General features: G+C 43.1%; 1 protein-coding gene across 1 annotated transcript in view; it reads right to left on the bottom strand.

Annotated features, from left to right (window-relative positions):
* Positions 1-15,912, bottom strand: part of ADGRV1 (adhesion G protein-coupled receptor V1) — a 421,530-nt gene that overhangs the window by 346,414 nt on the left and 59,204 nt on the right. The window contains exons 17-21 of the mRNA XM_074952844.1: positions 15,214-15,480; positions 13,284-13,410; positions 10,692-10,909; positions 8,564-9,307; positions 6,062-6,435 (exon numbers count right to left, since the gene is read on the bottom strand). Coding sequence (XP_074808945.1) covers positions 6,062-6,435; positions 8,564-9,307; positions 10,692-10,909; positions 13,284-13,410; positions 15,214-15,480 — 1,730 coding nt within the window. The remainder of the gene's footprint in view (positions 1-6,061; positions 6,436-8,563; positions 9,308-10,691; positions 10,910-13,283; positions 13,411-15,213; positions 15,481-15,912) is intronic.

Raw genomic sequence — 15,912 nt, 5'->3', positions numbered from 1 at the left:
CAATGTTGTACAGACCTAATATTTCAGTTGTTTGATAAATTCTTTGAAGCGAGGCTTGGGAAAGAGCACTGAAGGCCTGATTCCACGGGCTACTGGGAATATGGTACTTTTCAAAGCAAGTAATGATATCACAATCTGGACCACCAATGTTTAGAAATCTAGGATAATACATCTATGGTTTGATGTAGTTGTTTCATTGCTCTCAAATGGGAACAGGCATTTAGAAAACAATGCCCTGGTCTACACTAGGACTTTAGGTCGAATTTAGCAGCATTAAATCGATGTAAACCTGCACCCGTCCACACGATGAAGACCTTTATTTCGACTTAAAGGGCTCTTAAAATCGATTTCCTTACTCCACCCCTGACAAGTGGATTAGCGCTTAAATCGGCCTTGCCGGGTCGAATTTGGGGTACTGTGGACACAATTCGACGGTATTGGCCCCCGGGAGCTATCCCAGAGTGTTCCATTTTGACCGCTCTGGACAGCACTCTCAACTCAGATGCACTGGCCAGGTAGACAGGAAAAGAACCGCGAACTTTTGAATCTCATTTCCTGTTTGGCCAGCGTGGCAAGCTGCAGGTGACCATACAGAGCTCATCAGCAGAGGTGACCATGATGGAGTCCCAGAATCGCAAAAGAGCTCCAGCATGGACCGAACGGGACGTACGGGATCTGATCGCTGTATGGGGAGAGGAATCCATGCTATCAGAACTCCGTTCCAGTTTTCGAAATGCCAAAACCTTTGTCAAAATCTCCCAGGGCACGAAGGACAGAGGCCATAACAGGGACCTGAAGCAGTGCCGCGTGAAACTGAAGGAGCTGAGGCAAGCCTACCAGAAAACCAGAGAGGCGAACGGCCGCTCCGGGTCAGAGCCCCAAACATGCCGCTTCTATGATGAGCTGCATGCCATTTTAGGGGGTTCAGCCACCACTACCCCAGCCGTGTTGTTTGACTCCTTCAATGGAGATGGAGGCAACATGGAAGCAGGTTTTGGGGACGAAGAAGATGAGGAGGAGGAGGAGGAGGTTGTAGATAGCTCACAGCAAGCAAGCGGAGAAACCGGTTTTCCCGACAGCCAGGAACTGTTTCTCACCCTGGACCTGGAGCCAGTACCCCCCAAACCCACACAAGGCTGCCTCCTGGACCCAGCAGGCGGAGAAGGGACCTCCGGTGAGTGTACCTTTTAAAATACTATACATGGTTTAAAAGCAAGCATGTGAAAGGATTACTTTGCCCTGGCATTTGCGGCTCTCCTGGATATACTCCCAAAGCCTTTGCAAAAGGTTTCTGGGGAGGGCAGACTTATTGCGTCCTTCATGGTAGGACACTTTACCACTCCAGGCCAGTAACACGTACTCGGGAATCATTGTACAACAAAGCATTGCAGTGTATGTTTGCTGGCGTTCAAACAACACCCGTTCTTTATCTCTCTGTGTTATCCTCAGGAGAGTGAGATATAATCCATGGTCACCTGGTTGAAATAGGGTGCTTTTCTTCAGGGGACACTCAGAGGAGCCCATTCCTGCTGGGCTGTTTGCCTGCGGCTGAACAGAAATGTTCCCCGCTGTTAGCCACAGGGAGGGGGGAGGGTTGAGGGGGTAGCCACGCGGTGGGGGGAGGCAAAATGCGACCTTGTAACAAAAGCACATGTGCTATGTATGTAATGTTAACAGCAAGGTTTACCCTGAAAGAGTGTAGCCAGTGTTTTATAAAATGTGTCTTTTTAAATACCGCTGTCCCTTTTTTTTTCTCCACCAGCTGCATGTGTTTCAATGATCACAGGATCTTCTCCTTCCCAGAGGCTAGTGAAGATTAGAAAGAAAAAAAAAAACGCACTCGAGATGAAATGTTCTCCGAGCTCATGCTGTCCTCCCACACTGACAGAGCACAGACGAATGCGTGGAGGCAAATAATGTCAGAGTGCAGGAAAGCACAAAATGACCGGGAGGAGAGGTGGCGGGCTGAAGAGAGTAAGTGGCGGGCTGAAGAGAGGGCTGAAGCTGAAAGGTGGCGGCAGCGTGATGAGAGGAGGCAGGATTCAATGCTGAGGCTGCTGGAGGATCAAACCAGTATGCTCCAGTGTATGGTTGAGCTGCAGCAAAGGCAGCTGGAGCACAGACTGCCACTACAGCCCCTGTGTAACCAACCGCCCTCCTCCCCAAGTTCCATAGCCTCCACACCCAGACACCCAAGAACGCGGTGGGGGGGCCACCGGCCAACCAGCCACTCCGCCACAGAGGATTGCCCAAAAAAAAGAAGGCTATCATTCAATAAATTTTAAAGTTGTAAACTTTTAAAGTGCTGTGTGGCATTTTCCTTCCCTCCTCCACCACCCCTCCTGGGCTACCTTGGTAGTTATCCCCCTATTTGTGTGATGAATGAATAAAGAATGCATGAATGTGAAGCAACAATGACTTTATTGCCTCTGCAAGCGGTGATCGAAGGGAGGAGGAGAGGGTGGTTAGCTTACAGGGAAGTAGAGTGAACCAAGGGGCGGGGGGTTTCATCAAGGAGAAACAAAACAGAACTTTCACACCGTAGCCTGGCCAGTCATGAAACTGGTTTTCAAAGCTTCTCTGATGCGTACCGCGCCCTCCTGTGCTCTTCTAACCGCCCTGGTGTCTGGCTGCGTGTAACCAGCAGCCAGGCGATTTGCCTCAACCTCCCACCCCGCCATAAACGTCTCCCCCTTACTCTCACAGATATTGTGGAGCACACAGCAAGCAGTAATAACAGTGGGAATATTGGTTTCGCTGAGGTCTAAGCGAGTCAGTAAACTGCTCCAGCGCGCCTTTAAACGTCCAAATGCACATTCTACCACCATTCTGCACTTGCTCAGCCTGTAGTTGAACAGCTCCTGACTACTGTCCAGGCTGCCTGTGTACGGCTTCATGAGCCATGGCATTAAGGGGTAGGCTGGGTCCCCAAGGATACAGATAGGCATTTCAACATCCCCAACAGTTATTTTCTGGTCTGGGAATAAAGTCCCTTCTTGCAGCTTTTGAAACAGACCAGAGTTCCTGAAGATGCGAGCGTCATGTACCTTTCCCGGCCATCCCACGCTGATGTTGGTGAAACGTCCCTTGTGATCCACCAGAGCTTGCAGCACTATTGAAAAGTACCCCTCGCGGTTTATGTTCTCGGCGGCTTGGTGCTCCGGTGCCAAGATAGGGATATGGGTTCCGTCTATGGCCCCACCACAGTTAGGGAATCCCATTGCAGCAAAGCCATCCACTATGACCTGCACATTTCCCAGGGTCACTACCCTTGATATCAGCAGATCTTTGATTGCGTGGGCTACTTGCATCACAGCAGCCCCAACAGTAGATTTGCCCACTCCAAATTGATTCCCAACTGACCGGTAGCTGTCTGGCGTTGCAAGCTTCCACAGGGCTATCGCCACTCGCTTCTCAACTGTGAGGACTGCTCTCATCTTGGTATTCATGCGCTTCAGGGCAGGGGAAAGCAAGTCACAAAGTTCCATGAAAGTGCCCTTACGCATGCGAAAGTTTCGCAGCCACTGGGAATCGTCCCAGACCTGCAACACTATGCGGTCCCACCAGTCTGTGCTTGTTTCCCGAGCCCAGAATCGGCGTTCCACAGCATGAACCTGCCCCATTAGCACCATGATGCATGCATTGGCAGGGCCCATGCTTTCAGAGAAATCTGTGTCCATGTCCTGATCACTCACGTGACCGCGCTGACGTCGCCTCCTCGCCCGGTAGCGCTTTGCCAGGTTCTGGTGCTGCATATACTGCTGGATAATGCGTGTGATGTTTAATGTGCTCCTAATTGCCAAAGTGAGCTGAGCGGCCTCCATGCTTGCCTTGGTATGGCGTCCGCACAAGAAAAAGGCGCGGAATGATTGTCTGCAGTTGCTCTGACGGAGGAAGGGGCGACTGACGACACGGCTTACAGGGTTGGCTTCAGGGAGCTAAAATCAACAAAGGGGGTGGCTTTACATCAAGGAGTATTTCAGGCAGGACTTCACGGAGGGTTCCAATAAGAAATGGTGCACCTAAGTTATTGTTCTTATTGGAACAAGGAGGTTAGCCTGGCCTCTGATTGATACATGGCTAGATTTACCTCGCTGCACCTTCTCTGTGAGTGACTGCAGTGTGACCTAGAGAAATGAGTCCCCTAGATGGGGGAGGAGGCAAATGAGTACAAAACAAATCTGGTCTATTTCTTGTTTTGATCCACTCCATCTATCTTTTACATCTTTGGCTGGCAGCAGACGGTGCAGAAGGACTGCATGCCATCCACATCTCATGGCTGCTCGGCAGAAGACGGTACAATAGGACTGCTAGCAATCCATATTGCCTGCCTGCTCACCATAAGACGGTTCAATAGGACTGACTGCAGGACTAAAGAGAATGACCTGGTCAAGTCACTCCAAATTTAGTCCCTGCACCCATGTCTGCCCAGGCGCTCCCAGCCGACGCGGCCAGGAGCACCTTGGACATGACGATGACGGCTACCAGTCGTATTGTACCGTCTGCTGCCACAAGGCAATGGGTTGCTGCTACTGTGTAGCAATGCAGTACCGTGTCTGCCAGCACCCAGGAGACATACGGTGACGGTTACCTGAACGGGCTCCATGCTTGCCGTGGTATGGCGTCCGCACAGGTAACTCAGGAAAAAAGGCGCGAAACGATTGTCTGCCCTTGCTTTCACGGAGGGAGGGAGGGAAGGGGGGACTGACGATATGTACCCAGAACCACCCGCGACAATGTTTTAGCCCCATCAGGCATTGGGATCTCAACCCAGAATTCCAATGGGCAGCGGAGACTGCGGGAACTGTGGGATAGCTACCCACAGTGCAACACTCCGGAAGTCGACTCTAGCCTCGGTACTGTGGAAGCACTCCGCCGAGTTAATGCACTTAATGCACTTAGAGCATTTTCTGTGGGGACACACACACTCGAATATATAAAACCGATTTCTAAAAAACCGACTTCTATAAATTCGACCTTATTCCATAGTGTAGACATACCCAATGAAGACCTTGTCAGTAAGCTGGGGATAAAAGGGATGTAAAATAAATATTTACAAAAGGTTCAGGACAAGAGAGACAAATGAAAACCACATTTTCATCTGAAAATGTTGTACTTACTGTTGTGGCATGTAACCCCTAAACTACTCGAACTGAAAGAGATTGCAGGAAAAAACCCTATCATATCTGTTTTTTACTTTGTGAATTTGACAGCACTTGGTCAATTACGGTTTTGTAGATGCTCAGTTGCACTTCCTGCCTCATGTCCTAGCAAGATAACATCACTCTCCTGAGCAATCCTGTGGTGAGCTCATGCTCTTCTCCAGGCTCTGCTGGAAGATGTTTACTTGTAATAGGAGAAGCAAACTGAAGAGGGCAGTGAGAAGGAACATAGATATATGCACAGAAAGGGAAGGGAAAGGAGGATAGGGCCAACATTACTGCCAACCAGAGTGTTCAAAAATTTTGAGCCCACCTGGAAAAAGTCATGAGATTGGATTACATATCATACAATTTAAAAAAATAATAATAAATTTTACTTCACTCCAGGAGCTGGGGTTTTAAGAAAAACCCCTACTATCTTGACACTGCAATTAAACTGCAACAGTTGGCAACACTGTCTGGCATACTGGATTTCATGTAGAAAAATAAACAAAGAATTACAATACTCACAATCCAAGAAAGAAGGAGGTAGAGGGGGAACTTACCACAAATTTCATCTCAGATATTAGACATCAGTGAAGAATGAGTTATTTTCATGATCACTAATTCATGCTGTAATGAATAGTCTGCTAAATAGGGGCTGATTTATTTTCTAAACAAAAATATTTTATGGGTTTTTCAGAACAGTTACTAAAAAATGCACAGGTGTGAATTTCATTCTCCAGTATGAAAGAATATGGTGATATATTAGATAAATGTGTTGTCCGCAAGATTTTAAACCCAAATGATTTTGCTTCCCATCCACTGAAAGCAACAGAGTGAAATCTTGGCCCCACTGAAGTCAATTGACTTCACTTGGTCCAGAATTTCACTCATCGTCTTTTTAATAGTCATCTTACCTCAGGAATACATGCTCCTGTGAAGCCAAACAGCCCATTGGCGTTGTCACTTTTTTGTACTCTTAATCTTGCTATGGTGTTTTCTTCTGGAATTCGAGCTCCCCCATACACAGAGACAAGCTTTAGTATGAATAACTCCTCTCCTTCCTCCTCCTCATCATCTCTTGCAGACACAATGAATGACTTATTAGTTTCTCCCTGTCGGTACTCTAAATATCCAGAGATGGGGTTCACATCAGTCCTTGCTGGGGTGGCATGAAGTTCATAGATCTCTGGTGGCATCAATTTACGCTCATAAAGCCTCACATCCTGCATCAATCCTGTATATCTGCTGCTGCCATTCATCCCTGCACCAATTCTTATTATTCCTGGACCTGAAAGAGAAATGAACATTTATACTACTTTGATACTTTTGCCCCGAAATTATAGAAGTGTGTAAATGAAAAGGTGTCATGATGGTTTCTTTTGGCTTATTAGCTCTTATAATCTCATTAATAATGTAAGTGTCGTACCCTGGCTGAGCTCCCACACGTAAAACAACAAGTTTATGTTGAACGGTATGGATATAATCTTAATATATTTTCCCCAAAAGACATGTAGGGATGAACAAATGTTTAGAAGATGTGCCAAGCCAGCTAAAGATAAGTAAATTAAGTCATGATGGCTACTACTATGAAACTAGAGAACAGATAATGTTGAAAACAAGAGGAGAAGACAGACAGAACTGGTTCCTTGAGGAACCACAGAATGGTACAAAGTCCGACATTACAAGCAACTGTACAGATCAGCCCAAGTATCTGAGAGCTCCTCCAAAAGGCTTGGCTCACATTAGAGCATTCAATCATTTGTAATTCAAGTGACTGATCTACTTCAACTGAAGCGCAAATGTTGAGCATGTCTATGCTAGCCACCCAAAATTGGTGTAAGGTTTGTCCTTGCATTCACAGTAGGGCTGCCTTAAACCACTGAGATGCAATGGCTCTCATGAGACAACTATCAAAGATTACATTTGTGTGGCAGGGGAAAGTGAGTATAATATCCCCATGAACTGCCCTCCCATTAGGGTGACCATATTTCCCAAAGGGAAACACAATACCGCATGGGGTTAGCGCGAGCCCTCCTCACCCTCCCGCGTGACGCTGGCCCGAGCCATTCACCCAAGCCCGCCCCATGCACCAGCCAGTCGCCCAAGCCACCCCCTACCGCTGCATGGGGCTGGCATTGCTCACCCAAGGACCCTTCCCTGCACGGGGCTGGCATTGCAACCCTGTGTGCCCAAGCCCTACTCCTCCCCGCACATGAAGTTGGCATCGCTGCACCCCACTTTTTGGACAAAAAGTGGACATTTGTCCCGTTTCTTCTTGCCAACTTTATCAGCTGGCAAAAGCAAATGGGACAAATGCCCACTTCTGCCAAAAAAGTTGGGACAGTCGGGACAGGGCTTTAAAAAAAAAAAAAAGAGAGAGAGACTGTCCTGGCCAAAATGGGACATACAGTCACCCTCCCTCCCAGTCATTCACCTGTGTACTGCTCACCAGCCAGTGAACCATCTGTGGCTAACTAACTGATACTCTCTCTCTAGCAAGTTACAGTCAGTGATGCAGAGATGGATTGCCAGCCGGAGCTGCAGAGGAGAAGCAGAGCTGTATTTCTCACAGCTCCTCAGGAATCACCTCTCCCCCTTCTTTTGCCATGCCTAGGCCTCTCCACTATAGACAGGGAGAAAGACCACAACAGCCCCTTGTGCTAGGATACTGGCATCATAAAAATCTTCCTATCATAAGCCTTTTCATCATTTTTTCCCTTCTCTAAAGAAGAAAAATAATTTATTTTCTAGTTGTTTGTAGTAGTGGTGTCATTAATGCTGTTTTAAGGATGTATTTCTTTTGCAGTTCTTTTCATTTTCTGAGCTGTTTATTTCTGATTCTCTCTGAACCCCTTTCCAGCACCTTCTGTGCATCTTAAGCATTTCACAAAGGCTAAATATATCAGACACATCCAGAAACCATGTTCATCCTGTGCGCCTGACACATACCTGGAACATCCTAACACCTCACAGTATGATATGTACACGCTTATGTGTTCTTGTGAGTGTTTTCAGGAGTAGAGCCTATATTTCTCGGCAGCATTTTAAAACTATTATGCATACACATGTTCAAGTACATCTAAATCCTGAAAAAAAAAATATTCTATTAAATCCACAAGGTGTTTCAGGCAAGTTAATAGACACAATAAAATTCTATTTTCAAAATGTTGCCGTTTCAGCTGCATAACTTTATTGACTTTAATGGGAGTTGTACTACTATAACTCCATGAAATCTATTTTCTGAAAATCTATCAAGAAGTTTGCTTCTCGTTAAAAAAGGAAAAATTTCACATATAGTAGCTTTATTTCAAAAGTTATTCAATATTATGAGTATACTTTTCAATGGGACTGGACTTGCTGCTTAGTGCAGAATTTTACTTTTATAGAAAAAGAAAAAATGAAGATTGTTTGCTCACCATCAACAACTGCTGCTCCTTTGAGGCTCTTTATTCCTCCAGGCACTGGATTTCCATCAATGTAAAACTCAATTGTGCCATCCTCCAGAGTAATCAAAAGATGAATCCAAGTATTTTCTTTCACATATTTCATGACAGTTGTCTTGGCCACATATGTAATATTGGACACCACTGCTGTGTAATGAAGCATGACAGAAACATGGGATTCATTTGTTTGGATTTTCACACCATAATATATGGTCCCATTGTAATTGTCCTTTGCTACTATAAACCCATCACTGTTGGGGTTAGGAATCACCCAAGCTGAAAATGTAAAGTTGGCAAGCATGTTATCCCAACTGAAGCGGAAGTCAGGGTCAACAGTCCCAAATGCATCCTCTTTTCCACTGAAGTACAAAGCATCTGTTCCACTGTGATGACGCCTCCTGTGAGGTTGAGACTGTACAGAACTTGAGAATGATCCAAGCAATAAGAAATCTATCATTGGTGGTAGACCTGCTGGGAACACACTGGATAATATTTCCCAGCCGACCCGGACGTCTCCAAAGGTACCCTGTTGCCTCCAAATTGTAAAGTTTGTAATGTAGGAGATATCATCTTCAGAGAGAACATCTTCCACTATCTCCCGGTCCTGGCTCTCTGGGTCTATGACAAAGACTCCAAAAGGGTCATCATTGAATGGGATCATCACAATTACAGCAAGATTGGTTTCAGCTAACTGGCCACCAGGGCCTGGAGACCCACCTGTGTGATACAAATTAAAACAAAAGTTAATAGGACTCCTTAAGAACCCACCTCAGATACCACTATCTGAAATAAGATCCATTCAAGCAACCAAAAATTGCTTTTAATAATAGAATACTTTTTCAAAGGAACTAAAATTGTGTGATAAAGGAAGTGTTCAAAATGTTCTACCATAAATCAAATGTTGCTTCAACATTATTAATTAAAAACATGCATGAACGATTTCTGTTTAGAAATGTGTTGTCACTCACGTGCTATCCATTGTTAGGTATAAAATACGCAAAGAGTGACTTTCTGCAGAGATTTAATTCACCCCATTTCTGTTGAATTAGCCACAGAGGTGGCCTATGTTTGAGTCATCTGGTAGAGATCCTGGGCCAAATTTACTTTCATTAATATTGAAGTTACTACAGACACATCCTACTGTAAATGAGAGCAGAACTTGGCCCACTGCCTCTGGACTGCAAAGAGCTATTCATAGCATGTCCTGTTCGTAGTTGAATCCATAGATCCATAGTGAAAGGTCTATGGATTTCTCACACTAATAGTTTGTTGAGCTGCATGAAATACTGAGTCATTAGGAACCAATTAGGGTAGGATCAGAGATATTTTCATTTCTTTCTGGGCATGAAAGTCCCTAGCAAGCAAAGGAGACTTTGGCCATGGTCCTGGAGTCTATAAAAAGCAGCAGGTGGGTCTCATGGTAATGAAAGTAGCCAAACTCACCCACATTTGCACTTCTGTGCAGGGACAAAACACATTATGGCAGGATTATGTAACCACGGCACTGTACCAGCACAATAGCATTCAGCTGCCCAAAGGGTTGTTACTTCCCTCTCCGTTGAGGGACTGTGCTTTAAACACATAGGCCAACATTTTCAGGAGCAACTAGCAGTTTGGGGAGAATCCATTTTGGGGTGCTCAGCTTTAGAGAGGCTTCATTTTCAGAAAACACTGAGCGACCTCCCTTGGAAAATCAGACCCCTCTAAATTAGGTACCCAAAATACTGATACACCCCAAATCACTAGTCACTTTGGAAAAGCTTGGCCATAATGTAGCCCTTAATTAATTGTTTTTACTAAAGAGCTGCATTTCAGAAATCACTCAATGAGATAACCCCTAAATGGCCACCAGACTGTTTCAAATTTACCATAAGAACAATAAATTCAGGAATAGAATATCTGTACAGTACTCATGCATCTGTGTTGGATCAAGCGGTGACTAAAATAAAATAAGATGTAAAAATAAAACTTCTTGCTGGAAAGTTATAGGATAGAAATAGAAAATTCAAATGTCAGAAACAGAGGTATTTCTATGAAACTTTCTTTAGTTAAGGTATAAAATTCTCCTGGTTTTAGAAGGTGTGGGGTAGGGGAACAGTACCTGAGGCATTCACCAGCTTTAAGGTATAAAATTCATTGAATTCAGGAATCTTATCAGGAATGGCATGAAGAGTTACTGGCTTTGATCCTTCGCCATCCATGAACCACACAGTCCCATAGATTTCATAGAACTCTTGTCCTGGCTCCAAAGCAGAATCGTTCCCAAAGAGTTGCCAGGTCAAAGAAACATTGCCAAAGTGTCCTCTCTGTCTCACAATTCTATGCAATGAATTAGACACAGTATCAACAATCAGCGAGAGCAAATGAAACCTAGGTGCAAGCCAGTACTATACAAGTACAATTTACAGTTATCTAAATAATCCACAGCCATTTTAAGTACGAGGAACACCTTTCCCTACCCTGTTGAAGATCTGCACCCTCATAACTCAATGCCGCTCTCAGCTACATGACTCTATGTTACATACATTCCAAAAAAATCTAGTATGGCTTATAAGACTGCCTGCAGTACAGTACTTTTAAGCTGCATGGAAACATGCACTTGCATATCTATGCATAGAAAGGAGCTCTATATCTCATAAATATTACAGTTCCAAGCCTATAAGAAGCAACCAAATTCACTGTTCTCACCCACTCTGTGTAACTGGTATTGGAGGTCTAGTCTTTCACCAACATGTGAGTTAGTTTTATTTGATGAGACCAACATGTGCATACACCACAAATCTCAGCTGAAGATATATAAACATCATGATTGTCAGTAGGGACTGAACCTAGGATCCACAGTTCCAAAACACACGCCTCTATCATTTGAGCTAATGTAGAATGCTGTAGTAGGCTAAACAGTCACTGGGGCAAGATAGTGGATGGAGTTGTGCCACATGGAGTAGGCCACTGTATTATATTTAATCTTTTTACCAGACTTTTTCATGCTGCCTTCTGTTTGGAACAGAGTTCTATTAGATGTGTACCAAGTGACCTCCAAAAATCAAATCCCTCTTTACAACCCAAGCCCAACCTTGTATGATGGGCTACAATTTTATCTACTCCCACCCTTCTGCCTTTTTCTAGTTGTCTCTTTCATCAATTTTATTTAGATTAGGACTTCTCCATGACAGTGACCAATGTAAACTGTTTTTCATGCATCAGATGCAGCAGGCTAGGGGTTCCTATTTAAAAAGAATATACACGTGGCCATGGAATGTAGTTGGATGACTGTAATTTTATTCATCAAAATATTTTTCCCCACATTCAGTCACCCCATGCTAATTCTGCTTTGTTAAACTGGTGTTATCACCACTGAAATCAAGAGTTACTCCAGGTTTACACTGGTGCACCTGAAAACAGAATTTGGTTCTTTTACATATTTACCTGGCAACAACATATTGTACTAAAAGGCACTGCAGAACACCACAAATGAAAGAAAGCAAAGCAGCCATTCACGGTGTCTTTATCAATTAAGTGCACCAGTAATATAATTAGCACATCGACAATGCTCTAGCTAAACAGAGCCTCATCAAAAACAGGTGTGCTCTGCTTCTCCCACACCCTCACTCTTAATTTAAATCAACTTTCCTCACACATGGTCAAATTCAGCCCACTCATTCTGCAAATAGGATTACAAAGAAGAGATAATCAAAACAGAACCAAGGTTCCCCCAGCATAAAAAGATACCAAACACCAGGCTGCTTAATATCCAAGTGTTGCCCTTTCCTGGGATGCTGTATTTATTAGGCCTTTAACAGAGCAATACATCACAAGGACCTTTCCAATGAGGGTCCCAGCCACGTGCTTCTGTCAAAAAATGGATCGAGTCTAAGAAAACAAAAAGTAGTATGAAAAAAATCCCCTTCCCAGATATTTAGGCTGGAGCCCTTAATATAACCTCTTTGACTGATCTCTATGACCTTCCAGTTTTGTTCTTGGGGAAGTCAGTAGCTTATATACCTCCTACTGAGCTAATTAGCAGGATAACTAGAGCCACCTGCCAAGCAAACCCAACTTCTTAACCCCTGCTGCTTCTGGATACATACATTCCTTGTGTGGGTACAAGAGTAATGGGTTTTATTGTCAGCTCAGGGGAGGATGCTTTCAGCCTAAAGGAGTGTCCTATCTGAAGGGCCACGTCCTCCTGTAAGAGGCAGGTAAAACAAAAACAAACAAACAATGAAACAATGGGGGGTAACTTTTCAAAGCAAGATGCACGGAATCAGCTAGGTAACTCCCCATGACATCAGCATCAGCTGCACAATGAAATATTGTTGGGTTGGGGGAGGGGCTGTTGGGTTATTTAGTGTTTACTTTATTATTCTAGGTCATGTCTGCTTGATCGTTCAGCTATTGCATATCTGCAGTACATGAAAAATGTATCATCAGCCAACCATATCATGATTACTGACATACACACCTCATCTATCAAATCTCTGAGTAGTTTCTGTATGCATTCTTGTTATGTAAACATAACATTTGTTCCCTTAAATATTCTTCTAATTTATTTTTATTCAGACTTTGTTTAATTCAAAAGTCTCCTTTATGTAACTATTGTACATGCAAAGTTGGTATGTGGCTTAGACTGAAATATCTTCAATGAAGCACCACAAAGTATTTCTTGGAAGGTATCATTTTAAACACTACTTACAAAAAAACATTAGTCTTGCCTTCTTCCACCGGCTTGTCAAAAGGTTCCAAAGAGAAAATGCCATTCGGGTCATCATTCGCTTCAATGACAACTGTAGCCATCCCAGCCCTGTAGACTACAGTGTCACCTAAAAGCCAAGGATTTATATGGTTCCAAATAAAAAGCAGAAAGCTAATGTAATGTGATTATCAATGGAATGGTTTTCTCATCATATCCAAATATTTTCTAGCATATGTAACAGACAAAAAATTAAAGGTTCAAATCTTTACCCATATAAGCAATATTTGAGATATTTGAGTATAACAGGAAATACAGAGGCAATAAATTACAATGGGCTTTATCCTGCACAGTGCAAGTGTAAAGTATTGTGTGTACAAGTGCAAGATAAAAGTAATGAGCCGGGTAGGGGACCCTGGCCCTGAACTAGGGAGAACACTACTATTTGACTGCCATGTTATTCCTGGCTAATAGCAGGACTAATGCCAAAGAGAGGAGTGTGACGCTGTGTCCCCTTTGTATGCCAAGGATCACACTCATTTTCACCCATCCCCAGGCATGTACATATTCTGTCCATTCCCTTCCTTTTTTTCCACCCTGTACTCTTAAAAGTGACCGAACAATTAAAAGACTTTAGACTAACTTCTACTGTGCTTAGTACTTAACTTTATTCACACCTTCTAAAGAGTCCACCCACACTTCCGCTGGAGTGGAAGTCTTATTGTGCCTTTCAGGACCAAGGCCAATATCTTATTTACTTATAAATTCCATGTTCGATCAAGCTTTTTTGAGCCCTGCTCCAGAATCACTTACAGTACTTCAGAAGTTGTGGCATATTTTTCTTTGTTTGGTTTTATGAGTATGTGAATGAAGATTTCCACAACATCATCTTCTTTTTAGAACAGATAGTGCAAGGGGAATTTTTTTAAACACATAAGCATTTTTATCTGAAATGAGTGCACAAGGAATATCAATGAAAGGAATAATCAATTTCATACCATTTTATCTTGCCAAGCATTCCAGGGGGTTTTTAAGTCTTATTATTATTTCTTAGTTTATAAATCTACTCTTCATTGGTAGTTCACTGTGTAACTTCTGAAATCTATTCACACACAGGTGGGATCTTGCACAAACCATAATGTAGGTAAAAAAATCATTTATACAACACACCATACCAAAATAATATCAAGAGTACACAGGCCTGTTTATGTACCTTTCTCCCAAAATATGGCAGTTCTGTATTTTATTTTCCCATACACAGCCATATGCCTGGCACCATTGCAGCCCATGATTTCAGAAAAATCCTCATTTATATTCATTTCTACAATGAAGAAATCCTTTAACACAAGGATGGGCAATTCAATGGCATTATTGATTTTCCAAATGTTAACTTTAAATGGTTAAAAAAACCCATCTATAGAATTACAGCATAAGAGTCTCTGCAGAAATGGTATCAACAATATTATCTGGTTTGTGAGCTTTCAATCAAGTAATTCACTACAAGAGAGAATACAGGCATAAATCACAGAATCATAGAATAGAATATCAGGGTTGGAAGGGACCTCAGGAGGTCATCTAGTCCAACCTCCTGCTCAAAGCAGGACCAATCCCCAATTAAATCATCCCAGCCAGGGCTTTGTCAAGCCTGACCTTAAAAACTTCTAAGGAAGGAGATTTTACCACCTCCCTAGGTAACGCATTCCAGTGTTTCACCACCCTCCTAGTGAAAAAGCTTTTCCTAATATCCAACCTAAATCCAATACACACTGTGCATGTTCATTTTACAGTTCTGTTGACTGTCACTTTCCTATTGTGAAATTCAGCAATGAGAACGTACTATTTTATAAACTCTTCACAAGATATGGGATTTCACAGCAAAAACAAAATGAGAGAGGCAACAACTACTATATTTAGAGCAAATGAGTATTTTCACCTGTAGAATTAAAGAGGATGATGTAAAAAGTTTCATCGGTTTCAGGGGTATCGTCTTCACTAATAAATACTGATATTTTGTGTTCTCTTTCCCCAACACCAAACACAAGAGCTTCACTCCTTCCACTGGAAATGAAATCTCCCTCTTCAGCTGTGGCTCCTCCATCGACAGTGGCATATAAAACGGTAATGACTACATCAGCAGATCCATTCCTTAGGACTGTAAAGTGAACAAAATCTCCTTCTTGAACCTTTACAACAACAGGATCTGAAACAGATAATTGCAAATTCAGCAGCGTCCTTCAGACTATCAGCTTCCTATGCTAGACATCACTGTTTAATCCTACAAAGGTAAACTGCAGAATGATTCCTCAAGGAGACAGAAGGAAAATCTGGAAAAGTTTGAGGAAACATTTTCAGCATGGGAAGATATTGACCTGGCCACGTACCCCACCTCAGCATGAAAAAAAGGAATGGTGAGACACATGAAGAAAAGGCTCTTGCTAAATCAAAAAGAAACAACAGACCAAAAAAAGCACCCTGGGGAAGAAAGCTAGCAAAAAAATGTATCAAAATATAAAGCATTTGGGTGAAATCCTGGCTCCATTCAAATCAATGGGAGTTTTGACATTGGCTTCAATGGGACCAGAATTTCACCTTTAACATTTATCTTGTTTGGGGAATAAGAACACTAACGACA

Source organism: Natator depressus, chromosome 5 (genome assembly GCF_965152275.1).
Source record: "Natator depressus isolate rNatDep1 chromosome 5, rNatDep2.hap1, whole genome shotgun sequence".
In the NCBI taxonomy this organism is placed as follows: domain Eukaryota; kingdom Metazoa; phylum Chordata; order Testudines; family Cheloniidae; genus Natator; species Natator depressus.
This window is presented reverse-complemented; position numbering and strand designations above follow the sequence as displayed.